This window comes from Leopardus geoffroyi, chromosome C3 (assembly GCF_018350155.1).
Source record: "Leopardus geoffroyi isolate Oge1 chromosome C3, O.geoffroyi_Oge1_pat1.0, whole genome shotgun sequence".
Lineage (NCBI taxonomy): Eukaryota > Metazoa > Chordata > Mammalia > Carnivora > Felidae > Leopardus > Leopardus geoffroyi.
In genome coordinates, this window is record NC_059338.1 from 134016211 (window position 1) to 134034474 (window position 18264).

The window sequence follows — 18264 nt, forward strand, 5'->3', positions numbered from 1 at the left end:
AAACTTCCTTTGGTGGATCTGTCCTCCCACTTTTGAGAAACTCCATTGTGTTGCCCAGAGCCAGCTATATCATTTGTGGGTCCAGTGACACATGGAAAGGTGGGGTTCCTTGTTCAAAAATCATTAAAGATTTCAAGATGGCAACAGTAGAGAGTTAAACCAAGCTCTGACTCTGTGCCACTGGCCAGGTTGCACAGCGGGGAAGCCTCGCTTGTGCGGCCTCTGTCACATCCTCCCTGGAGCACAGAGCCAAATCCGCTTTGGAATCATCGATCTGAGCATGTTCTAGAACCTACTGACTTTGGGGCAGTTTTGCAGATATGGCTAATATTCAATCATGTCAATTGAGATCAGGACTCAATTTTACCTTCAAAGGGTGGGTATACCACAAAAAGTTGGAAAGCTCATTTCTCTGAAACAGGTAAAGTTTAAACACCTTTTATTTGAAGAAATATTGCTTCTAGACTTTCCCGAAGCCAGAATTGTTCTATAAAAGTATCACAGAATATTACACAAGATTAAAAAACACAGTATGCTTCCTAATAACTTGAAATCTTTTTACAAAGCACATCATTCATGACCATAAATATGTTTCTTCCGTCATTCAGCTGGTGACACACACATCTGATAAAGAGCTAGTTAATTTTAACATATGTACAGAGTCTATGATAAAGACTTAAAGTTATCAAAGATTCAACTATAACATATTAAACTTTCTTTAAAAGAGTTTACCTTAAACACTTGAAGAAAACATAATTTACCTATGCATTCGAATGGTCTAAAAATAAAAAGAAAATCACTGTTAAGCTAAAAAATAAACCTGTTTGGGAAGTTGGCTAGGGTACTGATAACTCTCGATGAGGTAATCCTTTTGCTGATATTTAAAAATCTAATACATAACAAGAATATTTTCAAGAATACAGAATTTCAAAAGCAGTCTTGAATTACGCCTTTAAAAAAAATCCGAACTTGGTGAAGGCCTTAAAAATAATCATACAACACCTATGGTGTGTTTAAAATATGAAACATTCATGAGTGTGTTTTATTGAAAAAGATTCCTTATATAAATTCAAAACTAAGTATATTTTCTCAACACTTTAGCTTATTAGCCAGGTCAAGAAAACCAAGATGACAAAAAAAGTCTTCAGTCCTTTTATCCTGCTAATAAAATAACAAAAATTTAGCAATCTTAAGCATATGATGAACAGTTTGAGGCTAGGCACAGAGAGAGCAAGCGATCTTTGTTTTGTTGATTTATTTATTTTCACTGCCAACATCGTTAGCCATGCCTTTCTGCTAATCAATTTTAGCAAGTCAAGGAAAAAGCATGCAATATTTTCTGGCAAGAGCTTACGCTAGACAATATGTGATCCATACTGTGTGTCATTCTTGGGGTCTGCTCTCCACGGTCACACTGAGAGCAAGCAGTGAGACTAGGAAAAGCCTCTGGGAAGAAAAAAAAGACTAACCAAATAGACATGGCAATCTGATCTCAAAGTGCAAAATCATTGAACGTGATGGCACTGAAAAATTCCAGTGGTTAAAAAGGAATCAAAACCACACGATGCAGGCAGTGGGAAGCAGGTCGAAAGATTCACGGAGGATGTCAAGTTTTAGAAACTCAGAGATACAATTCTAGCCATCTTGATTGGATAACATTCGTATAGGCATGTCCCTATGGCTTTCAAAAGATAATACTGCTTTAATCTCCCCCAAATAAACACAAATCAACCTTTATTTCTACTCTTGACAAATAGGGAGTTACAACACCGCATCCCTGTGTGCCTACCGCTCGCCTGTGTGCTAACTTCTATGCTAACTTCGCACATGTGTATCTAGGATAGCTCGGAATGTTGGCTGTCATGATTGCCTTTATTAGTTTACTAATAAAAAGTTAAAAAAATACTGTGTAACAATTTCATCTAATCCGAGGAGAGTGGAAAGGAGGCACTGCCTTCTAGACTCTGTAAGCTGCCTGTCTCGTGATTCTTCACCTTGTTCAATACCCTTTTCACGCTGCTGGAGTTAATAGGCTGCTCCAGGGCAGACGCATTGATCGTCTGATGAACAGAATCAACATCAGAATGCACAGGAAGATACAGCTGATCTTCAAAAACACCTCCTGGGCCACCAACCCGGGGAATTCCTTTCTGCTGCCTGCTAATGGGCTGCCGCCTAGGCCTGGGCTTGAGCACCAGCTCTGGGATGCCGTTGCCACTGAAATCAGTTTCGGGATGATTTATCTCTTCGTGCTCCATCCATTTTTCAGTCTTAGGATTTCTCCAGTGTTCAGAATTCAAACGACTAACTTCTGGAATGTCGTTATTCCATTCAAGTTTCGTCTCTGGACTGAATGTTGGTTGGTTCAAATGCAGGGTTCGAAGGTCAGCTGGCAAGGTCACGTGAGGTGCTTCCCCAACCGTCCAACTCGGGTCATCATCTGACTCCGCGGAGGCCATCTCTACTGGCACGGAGAGCTCAGCAGATCCACCTGGGAACCCATCGCTTTGAGCAGTTTTAGTCTTATTTGTTTTATTTTGCTCATGGTGGCTGTTCAGCAGTGCAAATACTCTATCTACATCCTTCAAGTAATTAGTCCAGTCAACCAGACTAAGTCTATAGTTTTGTCTGTACTCATAGATGCTTTCATTCACACTGTATAAATCTTCCAGGCCTTGCCAGTTGACGTCTGCAGCGAGGCTGGGCTGGTTAGCCTTCCCATCCATCCCATAACTGTCCCCTGTGAAAAGAGAGACAAAGGTGGATCGTTAGTGGAGAAGGGATTTCCTACTCACTGGACAAGCAACTTACATTGTTTTTTACCAAGGCAAATCAATTTGAAATACAGTGCTAAAGAGTATCTTCCCCTGGTAATTCGTTATCAAGGAGTGGCCTTAGGTTACAGAAGCGATTGAACAATACCAAAAAATTAGAAAGAGGCTCAAACACATGCAAACTTCCATGACGAGGCGTGGTTAGTGCCGGAAATGCACGGCACCATCAGTCAGGAGGCTTACATTTCACTCCCGGCTCTACTCAAGTCAACTCTGCAACCGGGACATCATGTGAGCGAGGCTCTCTGAATAGTTGTGTGATAGAACCTTTACTACCTACAGGGTTGCTGGGTGAATGATGAGTTTGAAAGTGTTTTCATGGAATAGGTGATGCTTAGGACGATATTTGTATGCTCCCTGGCACTCAGTATAAAAACAAACATGGAAGCAATTAAACTCTTGGAATCCAATGTCTGAATCTGTTTTTGATTCGTTTTTTTTTTTTTTTTTTTTTTGCCCTAAAATATCTATATCTAGATAAAATGATCTTTGGGTGGTTTTCATAGTATACAAAGAATGCCCCCAATTTTTCCTCTCTCAGATCTTTTTACATCACCAAGGTGACTACAGTCCTGTGGAAAATAGCATCTTTTCTCTTGTTGTGTCCGAGTACCATTTAGAAAGAGGCAGCCTGGATTAATGCGATGAACTGGCCACAAAGCAATACGGATCACCAGGGACAATAAGAAAAACTGCACAAACCCCACACTCTTCGTATCACTAAAAGATCAAAAATGACGTACTCTTCGAACCACCTGTAAGTAAAAAAAAAGTTAATACCGAATGTCAACAGACCTATACGCCACACTTTGGGCACGAGCCCTGGGAAAACAGTCGCGATGAGAGAAGAAGGAAATGAGGTTGCAGCCAAGAGCTGAGTGGAAACCATTGCCGGAAAGAGGGTCAACCTGAAGTAGGAAAGACTGTAACAAAGTCCCGGTAAGCTGCGGTGGAGACAACGAGGAAGAGACTCAGAAGTGGGCGCGAATCGAGGCTGCAGTCTGAAAGCCCTGGCGGCAGGGAGACAAGGACACAGAGCAAGAAGGAACATCCTTTGGAAACTGGGTGATAAAAGAAAAAAGGCAGCGAAAGAGGCGGGGGGTGGGGGGGGGTGGGGGTGGATTTCAGATCCTGTAAGAAAAAAGAGAAGGAAAAAACTGGAAGACACACAACCTCCCCAACTCCCACTCCCAAATAATAATAAAGTAAAAAAGTAAAAAGAACGTATATTTGGTTACACATGCTAGAAAGGAGCCTCTTAAACTAGAAATCTTATAAATACTTGAAATCCAGGAGATTGATAAAAACGGCCTAAATCTATACAAAATTATCATAAAATAGGAAATAAAAATAACAAAACCTATTATCTTATGAAAATGCCCAACGCCCTGCCCAAAGTGACCATAAAGTGGAAAAAAACACAACACAATGCTGCCAAGTAAACGGCGTGTTTTCCATCAAGTACCCCAGGATGTGAAAAGCCATCTCAAGTCAGAAATTCAAGTACGAATCAAGGATCTCACAACCATTCAAGCTCTTCTTCAAGTATCAAGGCTACAGAAAAAGTTCCAGAAATAAATTGTAAGAACACAGGTAATACTGTACATATCAGCTCATCTTGAGTAAGTAGTCTTCACATCCAACCAAGAAATCACCGGAGAAATTTCAGCAAAAGGGTTGATGGTGAGCATTTAATATATTTATCAGATTTAGGATACAATAAAGGTAGAAGGGTCAAAAGATAATATATACGTTTTCTATGACAAAGTAAAAATAATGTGACTCAACACGGGAGGAAAGATAGAAAAACTGAAAGAGAAGAAGCTCATTGAGGGTAGAGCTAATAATAGTTGGAAGTCAAAGAACAACACTAAAAACTGACCACTGATAATAAAAGATTAAGTAAGAAGCAGGAACTAAGGGCGTTACCAACATTTAAGATCAAAGACAACCAAGAGGACAAAAATACAAACCCTACAAAGTTTCAAAGAGGGGGGATAAAGGGCAACACCTTTATAAATTTAGAAGAAACTACCCGTAGAAGATGCAAAGTGAAATACACAAAGACATAATAATAAGTGATACTCAATCTAAGAGAGGCCAAATGGACAAAAAATAAATAAGAATCTGGAAGACCTTAATATATAATCAATCAGGTAATTCTCATGCAAATGTATCCAACAGTATACTCCGAGGATAGAGGGTTATACCTTGTCGAACACACACAGAAATTCACATTATTTGATTATGTGTTAGGTCACAGAAAAATGCATCAGGAAGTTGCGTAAAATAGAAATATTACAAACAACACTTTGATATAATACAATGAAACTAGAAATTAATAAAATTAAAACAACAAGAGAGCTCTTTCATCTGGAAGCTGACAAACATCATCTGGGTGAAAAGGAAAATACAAAGCTAAAAGTGCAGAATTTAAAAAATGATAATGGGGGGGGCGGGGGAGAGGGGAAAACGGGTGATGGGCATTGAGGAGGGCACTAGCTGGGATGTGCACTGGGTGTTGAACGTAAGCGATGAACCACGGGAATCTACCCCCAAAACCAACAGCACACTGTATACACTGTATGTTAGCTAACTTGACAATAAATCATATTAAAAATAAAATAAAGTAACATATAAAGTAAAATAAAATGAAATAAAATAAAATAAAATGATAACGGGGTGCCAGGTGGCTCAGTCGGTTAAGTGTCTGACTCCGGATTTCAGTTCAGATCAGGATCTCATGGTTTGTGAGTTTGAGCCCTGTGTCTGGCTCTGCCTGGGATTTTCTCTCTCTCTGTGTCTGTCTCTCTCTCCCAATCTCTCTGCCCCTCCCCTGCTTGTGCTCACTTCCTCTCTCTTTCAAAATAAATAAACTTAAAAAAACGATCATGAAAACACTATGTATTTGAACTTATGATGCATCAAGCGTGATACTTATGTGTCATTTTAAGCATTCATTGCCTTAAACACTTTTATCACGAAAAAATAAATCAAACTCAAAACTCAGAAAGCTGGAGAAAGAACAATATAAATCAAAAGAAAGCACCAGGAAGGAAATAATAAAGGTGAAAGCAAAAACTAATGAGGTAGAGAACAGAAGAATGACATATCTCATTAATAAATCAAAATCCTGGTTCTTTAAAGAAGCGTCAAAGCAGACGATCACTAGTTTAACTAGTTGAGACAAAGGGGAGAAAATTCAAATACACAAAATAAAAAAATCACAAGGGAGAAATAATCATTGAAATATACAAAACTCAAAGCATGAGAGAGACTACTTTGCAGACCTTAAAGCAAATAAATTAGAAAACCCAGATGAAACAGGTAATTGCCCAGGAAAATGCAGTTTATTGAAATTGACCCAATAGAAATAGAAAGCTTAGATAAAGCAATTTCCAAAGAAGGGAAAGAAAGATTAAGAAACTATCCTCAAAGATGCACCAGGTCCATGTGGTTTCACAGGAGAATTTTATCAAAGGAAAAGAGAATCTGAATGTTGTATGAATTGTTTCAAAGCATAGAAATCAATATTATATTAAGAATATAACACATGATAACCTAGTAGAATTTACTCTAGGAATGAAAGGTTGGTTCATTCATAGCCCATCCATTAATGTAGTATATCCTACTGGAAGATCTACAGAGAAAATTATTTGAGCATCTCCATTGATGCTGAAAAGGCTTTTGACAAATTCAACATTCATTAGCAATAAAACACTAAAAAAAAAAAAGAAAAAAGTCAATGGCTATTTCCTTAACATGACAAAAATGTATTAACTTAGTCCTAAAATCTGTCCTCCCAATAGGGAATTTTTTTAAAAATATTTTTTTAAAGTTTACTTGTTTTTGAGAGAGAGAGAGTGAGAGAGAGAGAAGGAGGGGCAGAGACAGATGGAGAGAAAGGATCTCAAGCAGGCTCTGTGCTGTGAGTGCAGAGCCCGACGACATGGGGTTCAATCTCACGAAATGTGAGATCATGACCTGAGCCAAAATCAAGAGTCGGATGCTAACTGACTGAGCCACCGAGGCATCCCAAAAGGAAGTCTTAAAAGCATTTTCACTAAGATCAGGAACAAGGTAACATTGTACTAGAAGTATTAATTCATTCAATTCAACAAGAGGAATCAATTAGAGACAACCAATAGGAAAGGAAGCAAAGCGATCTCTATTTGCAAATATATGACAGGTATTCCTGGAAAACCCAAGAAAATCAATGACAAGATTAACTCAAAAATATTTTTTAAAGTAGCAGGATACAAAATTAATACACAGAAACCAATAGCCCTCATATACACACATGATAATCACAAAGAGGTTTTGATGAGAGAGGAAAACCCAAGTCATAACAGTAACAAAGAAGATAAAATACTTCTGAATACACTTGACAAGAAATGTGCAAAACCTATAAGGAGATAATATAAAAAGCCCCTGCAAGACCTAGAAGTTTACTTAACCAGGTAGAAAGACAGCTTTTGTACCTAGATAGAAGACTCATCATCAGAAAGATGCAAATTCTTTCTGATAATTCTTTCAAAAACCAGATAGAAAAATGGCATAGGACACAAGCGGATAATCTACAAAAGCAAGTAAAATGGCCTTTAAACTTTCAAAAACATGTTCGACTTTACTCATAATAAGAGCAATACAAATTCAAACCATACTGAGATACCCTTTCTTTCTCCTTCAGTTGGAAAAAAAATTTTAAAGCTTGACAACTGTGGAAAGCAGACCCTCGTACACTGATGATGAGAATGCAAAATGGTACAAACCATATGGAGGGAAATTTGGCGGTATTTAATATATCCATATAGGCATTTACCTTTGACCCAGTAATCCCGCAACTAGGAATTTACTCTGAAGACATCCTCAACGATATGAAATATATTTGCACAAGGCTCTTTACTGCCTCACTATTTGTAATTGCAAAATATGAGAACAACTGAGATGCTCATACTTAAAAGAGTGGCTGAATAAATTATGGTACATACACACAGCAAATTACTATGAAGAAGTGAAAAGAGAATAGGAAAATTCCTATGAACCAATGGAGAGGATACATTTTAAAGTGAAAATACTATTTTAGGTGAAAAAGAAACTAAGTGCAATATGGTATATATAGTACACTACCTTTGGTGTAAAAAAGTAAGAGAAATAAAATATCACCGTCTGCTTACTACTGCAACCAGAAACGGAGGAAGGTAAAACAAACTGATGAGATTGGTTATCTACATTCAGTGCACGGGTGGGGAGAGACTGTGGGAAGGACTAACATTTCTCTGCACATGCTTTTGGCAGTTTTGACTTTTGGAACTACGCTGAAGTATTACGTACTGAAAAACAAAATTAAACTACCGATGATGAGAAAAAATAGAACCGAAAATGGAATGCAAATGGAAATAAACAAACCTTGCCGTATTTCAAATGGGTAACATAACTAAAATAAAGAAGAAGGGAAAACAGAACTATTCTGAGTAACTTCAAACACAGTGCTATTTTCTCTCTCTTTTTAAAAATTTTTTTCAATGTTTATTTTTGGGAGAGAGAGAGACAGAGCATGAACGGGGGAGGGGCAGAGAGAGAGGGAGCCACAGAATCTGAAGCAGGCTCCAGGCTCCGAGCTGTCAGCACAGAGCCTGATGTGGGGCTTGAACCCACGAACTGTGAGATCATGACCTGAGCCAAAGTTGGACGCTTAACCGAGTGAGCTACTTATTTTCTCTCATTCTAAAGACAGAAGGAACTGAAAAATATATTGAACTCTAGTTAGCAGGTTTGTGTTTACAGCAGTATGATTTAGCAATTCTGAAACTGCTTTCCGTGTGCTGTAGCATTTAACAGGTGAGTTAATCCATTGAGGATAATGGAAACTAGGCTTCTCACTGCTGGAAAAGGATGTTATCATTTATATGGAATATTACTTGGCAATCAAAAAGAACGATACCTTGCCATTGGCAACAATGTGGATGGAACTAGGATGTATTATGTTAAACAAAAGAAGTCAGTCAGAGAAAGACAAATATATGATTTCACCCATATGTGGAATTTAAGAAACAAAACAGATGAACATGGGGGAAGGGAAGGAAAAATAAGATAAAAACAGAGACGGAGGCAAACCATGTGAGACTCTTAAATACAGAGAACAAACTGAGGGCTGCTGGGGGGGTGGTGGTGGGGGGGATGGGCTAAATGGGTGATGGGCATTTAGGAGGACACTTTTTGGGATGAGCACTGGGTGTTGTATGTAAGTGACGAATCACTGGGTTCTACTCCTGAAAAATAAAATAAAATAAAGAGTCTACTATTAACAAAGTATAATTAAATAAATAAATAAACAAATAAATAATTGTAAGCATGTTAAAAAAAAGGAAGTTATTTAGAAACTAGGAAGACTAGAATGAACCTCATGCTGTTAAACTAGAATTAGAGGTATCAGTACAAACATACAATTTTAAATATATCTAGATAGCTATGTCCCCACGTATCTCCATATCTGTAGAAACAGGAGTGGCTGTCAATATACCTGCACGTGTATTTTAGCTCTGTCCGCCCAGAGGGTCTACATACAAAGACGCCTCCATATTAATTTTATGCACCTCGAGCCTAGTTCAGATGCCACTGCTGCCCACTTAAAAGGAACTGGGGTCCTTCGGAGAAACGGCAGATTCCAGAGGTCGAGGAGTGAAATACAAGGTGAACCTGGAACATAGTGTTAGGCCAGGAAGCAGTGAAGTGCTCAAAAGATGATGGGGACACACCAAAAGGACACCTGACGGGACATCATTGGCCCAAACTGGGACATTCTGGTCATCAAAATAAACAATGGTAGCAAAAAGATATTCATGGGATAAAGTGAGGATCTATGAATCCTTATTGCTATAAATACATACACACATACGTACGTACATATGTACGTGCGTACAAGAAAAAGGGAACTCTCTTGTCTATGGTAGAGTACCACTTAAATGTAGCAAGAAAAATAGAATTGGAAAAAATCATCCTTTTGCAGCCATTATAATGATTCAGGCAAGAATTACGGATTCCTCAAAAGGCAGTGGATGAATTATTAATTAAAAAAGGAAACATAGTAGGCTCATAGTGGATTAACCTAGCAAACAACACCTCCACCGAGTAATCAAAAGTGAGACCAGCAAACAGATGTCACGTAGCTTCCGGTAAGATATCCTGAGTGCACACTTCCCCTTCTGTGGTATTCCTGTCAGGAATGCACAATTTTAGTCCAATCATGCGGAAACATCAGAAAAACCCCAGCTGAGGGACATTTTACAAAACGACTCGCCTGTACACTTCAGAATGTCACGAATGCAACGAAGGGTTGAGGAACTATCCCAGATGGAAAGAGACTTAAGAGACATGACAGTTTACTACAATGTGTGTTTCTGGATTGGATCCCAGACCAGTAAAACAAAATCCTCCCCAACCCATAAACACGACAATACTGGGACAACCGGCAATATTTGAATATGGACTGTGGATTACATAATAGTATTGTATCAGTGTTAAATTGCCTGATTTTGATAAATTTACAATAGTTATGTAGGAATGTTTTTGTTCTTGGGAAATACGTACAAAAACTCTTACAGATAAAGGTATATGATATCTGCAAATCACGCACGATTCAGGAAAAAAAGAAGCATGTGTGTATGTGCAGAGAAAGAGCGGGAGAGCAAGAGAAAACAATAAGGCAAATGAGATAAAATTTCTTGGAACTATTCTTTCAAGTTTTCTGTAAATGTAACATTGTATCAAAATATAAAGTGAACACCTTGTTAGACCTTAGAACTAAGTTTTCCACATTTCTGTCCTGGTTTCTACCAGTCCTCCTATCACAAAAGGAGCTCCTTTCGGGGGGCCATTCTGAAGTTCTTTACTCAGGGAGGAAACGGGATGAATAGGTTTGTTCTGACAAGTGCATTTTCAAAATAAATGCAGATGATTTCAAGTTCCAGGCGATTCTCATCCAATCTGGGAAATACAAAGATGGCAAAACCACTAACAGCAATTCAAAACCACATGCAGGTTGCAAGCTGAGCCACATTTCTTTCCAGACGGCAACTTATTTGCTTTTAAGAACATGACCACGTAATTATGTCACACTCTAGGAGCGGGTGGGAGAGAACACGCTTGCGTAGCATAGGAACTCTTCCTGGAGCAGTGGTGTTACAATCAACAAAGGCTGCTGGAGTGTCCTGAGAAGCAGAAAGGATAGTTTCTACGGAGAGGGCCTGATGCCTCCCACTCCTTCGGCCTGCTCTCCCCACATCATCTCTGCCACAGCCTCGCCAAAACAGTGCACAGTTTCCTGAAAGCACCAGGCTCTCTCCCTCCTCAGCACTGGCATTTCTTCCTAGAATGTGCTTCCCTGCCTCATCGTCTGAGTCAGCTCTCGGCCTTCAAAATTAAATTTGAACATCATTCTCTCCGCAAAGCCTTTCGTGACCCTCCTCTTCTCATCCTAAGCACGTTGGGAAGGCCTACATCACACCTGTAGATGAATGTCGGTACCCGTGCCCAACAGCAAACTGTAAGAAGTCCGCTGGAAATTCACGAGCTTTGTAGTTTTACCCATCATTGCTGACTGGAAGGATGTGTTCATTGATATGGCTATTCTCTTCCCAGCTTTCAGTTCTGAGGGCATTGATTTGATTTACAAAATTGAGAGAGCCTGAACAGGGTATCTGCACTAATGTAGCCATTTCTTTCTCTGAAGCCCTTCCCTGTTTTTCTGTGTTGTCTTTGAATGTTTTTCTGAAGGCACAGTTTCCAATATTTGGGGCCAAATCAGTGTGTATTGTGGAGGACTTTCATGCTGCCTGAAAATTTGCTTTGGGTTTTGAAATTTCAGAGCCTCTGATGAATTCAGGGTCCTGCAAGGAACTAAAAGCCAATCATAAATACCTTTTTATTTGCTATGCATGGAAGATTTAGATTTCTAGTGCGCTAGTTTTACTGATGACTTGCAAGAACACCTATTTATTTTACAAATAAAAGACTACAAACCTTCAACTAAGAAGACAGTATAGAACTATCAGTAAATGTCAGTTATGTCATTTATCTATAGACAAATGACTTTGTATAGTCAATGACTGATTAAAAGCACATACCTGCTTATTGGGGCAAAAGCACATAATTTTCCCTCTTTCTTAGCCCTCGATTAGTAAAAAACCTGCTAATTTTATTACTCATTAATGTGAAGGTGAATGTCCTTCAAAACTCTAGGGTTCTTTGATATATCTCTCACTATCCAACTCTGTTATCAAACACTGTTCATAGAATAATATATATTCAGGGCTTACTTGTGCTAAGCACTTTTCAGATATCAGCCTATGTAATCCTTACATATTGTTCTGTATATGCATATTTTTAGCAAATTTTTACAGATGAGAGAGTGCAGTTAAAGTTTAAATTGTTGGGGCGCCTGGGTGGCTCAGTCAGTTAAGCAGCCGACTTCGGCTCAGGTCATGATCTCACGGTCCGTGAGTTCGAGCCCCGCGTCGGGCTCTGTGCTGACAGCTCAGAGCCTGGAGCCTGTTTCAGATTCTGTGTCTCCCTCTCTCTGACCCTCCCCCGTTCATGCTCTGTCTCTGTCTCAAAAATAAATAAACGTTAAAAAAAAAAAAGTTTAAATTGTTGAAAGAGTTAGCACAGTATGGAGATTAAAAGCACAGGCTAGAATCGGACTCCTTGGGTTGATTACCTACTCCATCATTTATCAGCTGTACAATCCTGGGAAAGTTACTGAGTTTCTCTGTGATCCAACTTTTTAATCTATAAAAATGAGGATAACAGTGCTGACCTCACAGAGCTATTGTGAGGGGTAAGTGATTTAACATAGGCAAAGTACTTAGAAGAGAGCAGGGGCACGGTAAGTCACGTGATACTGGTAGACACTGTCCCCCAAACGGGAGGCCACTGAGCCAGAGCTTGTGAGCAAGCAGACCCACAAGACTCTTCACAACTACGTATGTTACCTAATCTGATCGACCCGGATCCTCCCAGATTATTTCTCACAGTTTAACACTCTTGAATATCTCCTTACTGCATTCAGGATAAAGGACCCAATCCTATAAAAAAAAAAAAAAAAAAAAAAAAAGCGGGGGGGAGGGGCAAGGGGCTCCTGGGTGGCTCAGTTAAGTGACTCAGGTCATGACCTCCGTGGTGGACTCTGTGCTGAGTGTGGAGCCTGCTTGGGATTCTCTCTCTCCCTCTGCCCCTCTCGCTCGCATATGCACACACACACTCTCTCTCTTTCTCTTAAAAAACAAAAAAAACAAAAACAAAAACGAAAACCCAATCCTCTGAGATAGTAGGTAACCAGGGTGATCAGATTGTTTAGATTGCCCGAGGGTCCCAGTTTATATCTGTTGTACTGGCATCCTGTTCAGCCTAGCATTTGTCCAGAACTTTTGAAATTTTAGTTTAGAAAATAGTTTTTAAACGCAATTATTTTATAAATCCACTGACCATAGCATTGGTCAGCAAATACATATGTCAAATATAGACCATTTTAATTATTTTTAGTACGCCCTCTCTGGTGGAAACATCCTTGTTTGGAAGATAAATTCTGTGGTCACCCGACATATAGCACTCTTTGTGAAATTGGCTCTGTTTACCTCTTCTGCTCGCCTCCCATTCCCTTGTACTACCATTGAATTGATCACAGTCCCCCGAATGGGTCTTGCCTTCGCACAAACTGTCCCTTCTAGTTGGACCGGTTTTCTTTCCTCAATATCCCGTTCTAGACGGTGCCAGCATTGCCTTCAGCATGCAGCGTGAAATGCCACCTCCTTGGGAAGCTTCCCTGGGTTCCTCGGGGTTGGGTTAGGGGCCCCACACGGCTCTTACAGAATCATCTCTTCCCCTGTCGGGACACTTTGTCTTCTGAACAGTAATGATAATACTTGACCGTGTTCTCCTCCAAGGCAGTGGCTTGCATACAGGTGGTCATGTGGATTCTTTCCTTCTTTATTTATTTACTGAATGGACGAAAGAGGATTAGCTTTTCCCCCTCTTATCTTTCCTCTCTATTTTGAAACCAATTAAAGGTAAATTATATTCCTCAGTTTGGAGGGTAGGGGCCTAGAGTCCTGCAACACGTTTGTTCCTTTTTTTATGGAGAAGAAAGGCACCAGGTGTAGAATCACCCTTGGAAAAGACAAAATTTTGGACATCCTCTGGGAGCTTAGATTAATTCTGACTTGCCCCTGCCCCTGATCCTGACCAAGTGGCCACTGTTGTGTGATGAAAAACTTATCCCGCCAGTTGGCAGGGCTTGTCTAGCAGAGGTCTGGCTGGATGTCAGTGGCTGCCCGTCCTCCCCAGGGCACACTTCTGGGCAGGGTGCAAGCTGTCCACTGCGTATGGCGACCCCGCCTCTGATCCGTGTCCTAACAACTCTGACCCTAAGGCCCCCATCACCTTAGGAGGCCAGCCTCACTTCCCATCCCTTTAACCCCAAACCCTGACCTGAACCCAACTCTTGGTCAAGCACCTTAAACAGAGAAGTCCAACAGAGCTAAGCAAGCGCAGCGTAAAAATAAAATAGGGTGTACAGTGATCTATGTCAATTATTTCTCAGCAGAACTGGAAAAACTATGGAGAGAAAATGAGTAAATAAAATGGAGTCCTGAGATGTGACAGAGAGAACGGAACCTGCTGAAGCTTCCTTAAAGTAACACGGAGCCGGGAAGTGAAGTTTGGGTTTTGTCCTTCAGTACGTTCAGGCAGTTCAGAAAAAAGACTGAGCTCTGGGTTGGCAGCGAGTGATGAGGAAGCGGGGGGTGGTGCTGATGAGCATCTCTTTTTGTGTCTCATGAAGTCGAGTAACATCCTTTGGAATCATAATATCACCATCCCCTTTCAAACACTGTCTCCTTCCTGTTAATGTTTTGCATCCACGCCCGCCTCACTGATAGCACCCATCATTGCCGGGGCTTGAGGCTTGCCAGGCTCTGTTCTCCGCTTCTTGCTAGTGAGGCAGGATTTGAACCCAAGGCACACCGGCCCCGTCAGCACTCATCAGCCCCTAACACGCAGCCAGGTCGCCCACACCCATCTGCCAGCCTCGAGCTGTGGCCACAGGGCAGATGGGTCAAAAAGCGTAAATGCAACGTGGGCAGAGCATGGGTGCCGAGGACGGGGCACAGCGTGGCCTGCCGGTCTACTGGGCGTGGAACACGGGTCAGGAAGCAGCCCTGCCAGCACGAGGCTGCCCAGCACCGACGGCCGGCCCCACGCTGCCTGCCATGGACACATAGCACGGCTGCCAGGAGCAGTTCTGGGCCATCAAAGGGCAGCAGCATCAGCTTTCACAAGCAGTGAGAAAAATAAACACCCCTCAACCTGTTGATCCTACTCTATTTTGCAACACAGAAATGATGGCTTTCAACTCAAGCCAAAAATTCCTTCCTGAGGCATGGCGGCTGGTTTCTGAGCGGTGCCCCTGCTCTGTGCTTGTCTTAACTGGAAAATGACCAGTATGAGTAAGCAAAGCGTTGCAGCCTGTCCCCGCCTCATGCGCGTGCCACGGCACTAAGTAAACAGAATAAATACGAAGTTGAACGGGGAACAGACTTGCCTTTGGGAGGCCCTTTAACAAATAAATGTAAAGATTAATTTTTCCACATCCTCAGAGTTGAAGGCAGTCAAAAAGCTCTTAGTCAATCTAACGTGTGAGAGAAACGTTTCTGAAAGACTGCTGAATTTTCAAATTTCACATCCCTCAGGTTTGGTTACTATCACTTTTCTCGAAGTCTTTTATAATGAAATTTCATATGAAAATGCATTTAATTCGTTTTCTAAAAAAAAAAAAAAAAAAAAAAAAAATCCGAATCTTCTTGGAGAATCGAGGCTTCTGAAACCTGGTAAGAGGGCCATCGCTGGAGGGCTGTGTCCCGGTAAGCACCACCTGAGACAGTCATTTCGGTGGGTCCACACCTACGGTGGCTTTTTCGACACCTGTTCCCTTCAGTCCAACGGGGCGCAGTGAGCAGGGGAGGCCACGTCAAACACTGCATTTGGGTGTCCAGTGAGTCCCCAGGTGGGACAGGCAAATGCTCCCTCAGTAGCCCTGTTTCAGGATTTCTTGCCTGCAACGTGGGTGTCGGCGAAAGACAGCTTGCCCCCCGCATCATGAAATGGTAGGATCTGGAAGTGCCAGTCGTTGCGTGTTACACAGTGTCCGCCTATCTGTCCTTTGGGAAGGAATTTAGGGAGGAAGAGGCAACGGGTAACTCTGTCACCTTGCACATGTGCTTCCAACGGCCACATTCTCAGGCGACCCCGTCAACAACGAGTTACCAAGGCTCTGACCAATGGCCTCACAAATGGCGGATTTAGTGGTGGGTGGCAGAGAAGGGAGAGGGAAGAGTCCCAGATGCTTGCCATTTAATCAGGACCAGAGTGCAGTTAAACATTCTTCATCTCAAAGTTGGCCGGGTATGACTTGATGGAGAATAGCTCTCTGACTCAGCTCTGACCAGGCCGGTGACTTAAATAGCCTATTAATACCCTTTTACCTCGTTCATGACAAGAAGTAAAAGAAAGCTCAACTGACAATCCCTTAGCTGTAAAATTGAGTGCATCATAAAATAACCGTAAAGTCAATATCTAGTGTTAGGTCCATTAAAAATGTCACACTTTGGAAATGTCTTAACGTGGCCCCTGGGAAGCAGGCGAAACAATGCTGGTGTGCGGGATATTACCTCGTCAGCCCATAGCCCTGGTGAGACCAGCTTAAGGGTGGGTTCTTCTGCTCTGTCCTACGTGTGCTGGGGGTGATGTGGGGTCAGGGTGGGGGGGGGGAGGGCAGAGCGAGGAAAGGGAAGAAGACAGGAGAGAAGAGAAAAAGAAGAGATACATACATGGTTATTAAACATCCTCAGAAGTCCAGCTTTCTTTGTTTTGTTATTTGTTTACATCTTCCCCGCCACCTTTCCTGTTGTTTAGCTTCTGGTCAGATCAGTGAGGTGCCCCGGAAAAGGAAGAATCTGAGAGTACAGCTCAGGAGGCTGGAGAGAGGCAGTGGGGCAAACAGGGTTCCCTGGCATGGCACCAAGGAAGCCCATGTTCCTCTGATGGATTCTTCAACTATGGTGCTGACTCATCGTGACTCTGTTTCCCCACAGTGGAGGTGGTCAGGACAGTCCCCTCCTGCCCACACCGCACGTTTCTGACAAATCCACCTAAGGTCTACGCTTAGAGTGGAAAAATATCAAGGGCTGATGATGCCAGGTGATCCTGTGACATAGCCACCAGGCATGTTGGACCCCCCTCACTGAACATGAGGTAAGAGGGATGGGTGGGGGTTGGAGAGAACAAGGTGGCTGGGCTGAGGCCTGTTTGTGAAGTTTGGGTGTGTCAGGCAGTATTGTCTCTGTGCTGTGCTGAGACCTCTCTGTAGGGCTTGACTCCAGGTACCCTGTCCCCAACCCAGCACCTTCTCCTCACTCACCACCACCCTGCAGAGCCTTTGGAATCGTATCACTGCTGCCTTTCACCACCCACGCTAATTAAGGAGTCTTAACAAGGAAGCTCCTTCTATTTCCTCCAACTTCGGCTTTTGAATGCTCTTAAATTTCCCATTACTCCTTTTTGGGTCTTGGGTCTTTGGCATTCAATTATACTTTGTAAAAAATCTCTAAACCAGTTTCCATGAAGCCTCTCCACCAAATCAATGTGTGAGCACCACAAGGGAAAGAATTCTCCCAAACTCTCCCCAGGGCTCCCAAGGGTCATTCTATTTTTTCCCCCCCCTTTCACAGCAATCCATGCTTAAAAGCATCATCTAATGAGCAAACACGCATGGGAGTAAATGCTCTGAGAGACATTCCGCTGTGACAGTCAGCTGATTAAAAGCAAAATGACAGATCTGTAACCAACGACACAATATGGTGGAGAATGCTGTTAGCACATGCACGCACCCACACTTTGCTCTGTGCAGCATGGTGAGGAACAGAAATTAGTTGAAATGGCTGGATCATGCAATTATTGGGAAAGAAGCTGTGGGGGCGAATAAAAAAAATGTGAGTACCTGTGTAGGTCATAGCTTCCTCCATCTTTATTTCCTGACATAGGAAAATACAAGAGTAATTTATGTTAGCTTTAGAACTCATAAAACCATTCACTATGTCGTTTTCCATGCACAACATCTAAATCCTAGAAAGAAACATATTGTGTTAAATACAGACAGTGCTGAAGTCCCACAGAGCTTTTCTAGTAGACGGGTTCAAAATGAGCAGTGAAAGCTATAAATTAAAAGGTTTGAGATAAAATGTATAGGAGTTTCTTTGGTGGCAAAGGAGGAGAGAGCCCATTTAAAAGCAGTATGAAAAGTACTTCCAGTCAGTCTCAGTAAAATTTTGGTTATTTTTAGACAAAACAGTTGGGAAAAAAAGGGGGGGGGGCAACA

At 41.6% G+C, this 18264-nt stretch overlaps 1 protein-coding gene across 8 annotated transcripts in view; it reads right to left on the bottom strand.

Moving 5' to 3' along the window:
* Positions 1-422: 422 nt before the first annotated feature.
* Positions 423-18264, bottom strand: part of SULF1 (sulfatase 1) — a 179500-nt gene continuing 161658 nt past the window's right edge. For 4 of the 8 annotated variants that reach the window (XM_045454985.1, XM_045454983.1, XM_045454981.1 and 1 more), the window contains 3 exons: positions 17887-17920; positions 16559-16624; positions 423-2740 (listed from right to left, as the gene is read on the bottom strand). In XM_045454985.1, the coding sequence (XP_045310941.1) occupies positions 2710-2740; positions 16559-16624; positions 17887-17920 (131 nt within the window). In that variant the 3' untranslated portion in view covers positions 423-2709. The remainder of the gene's footprint in view (positions 2741-16558; positions 16625-17886; positions 17921-18264) is intronic. The other 4 variants (XM_045454988.1, XM_045454986.1, XM_045454982.1 and 1 more) reach the window with 1 other exon arrangement.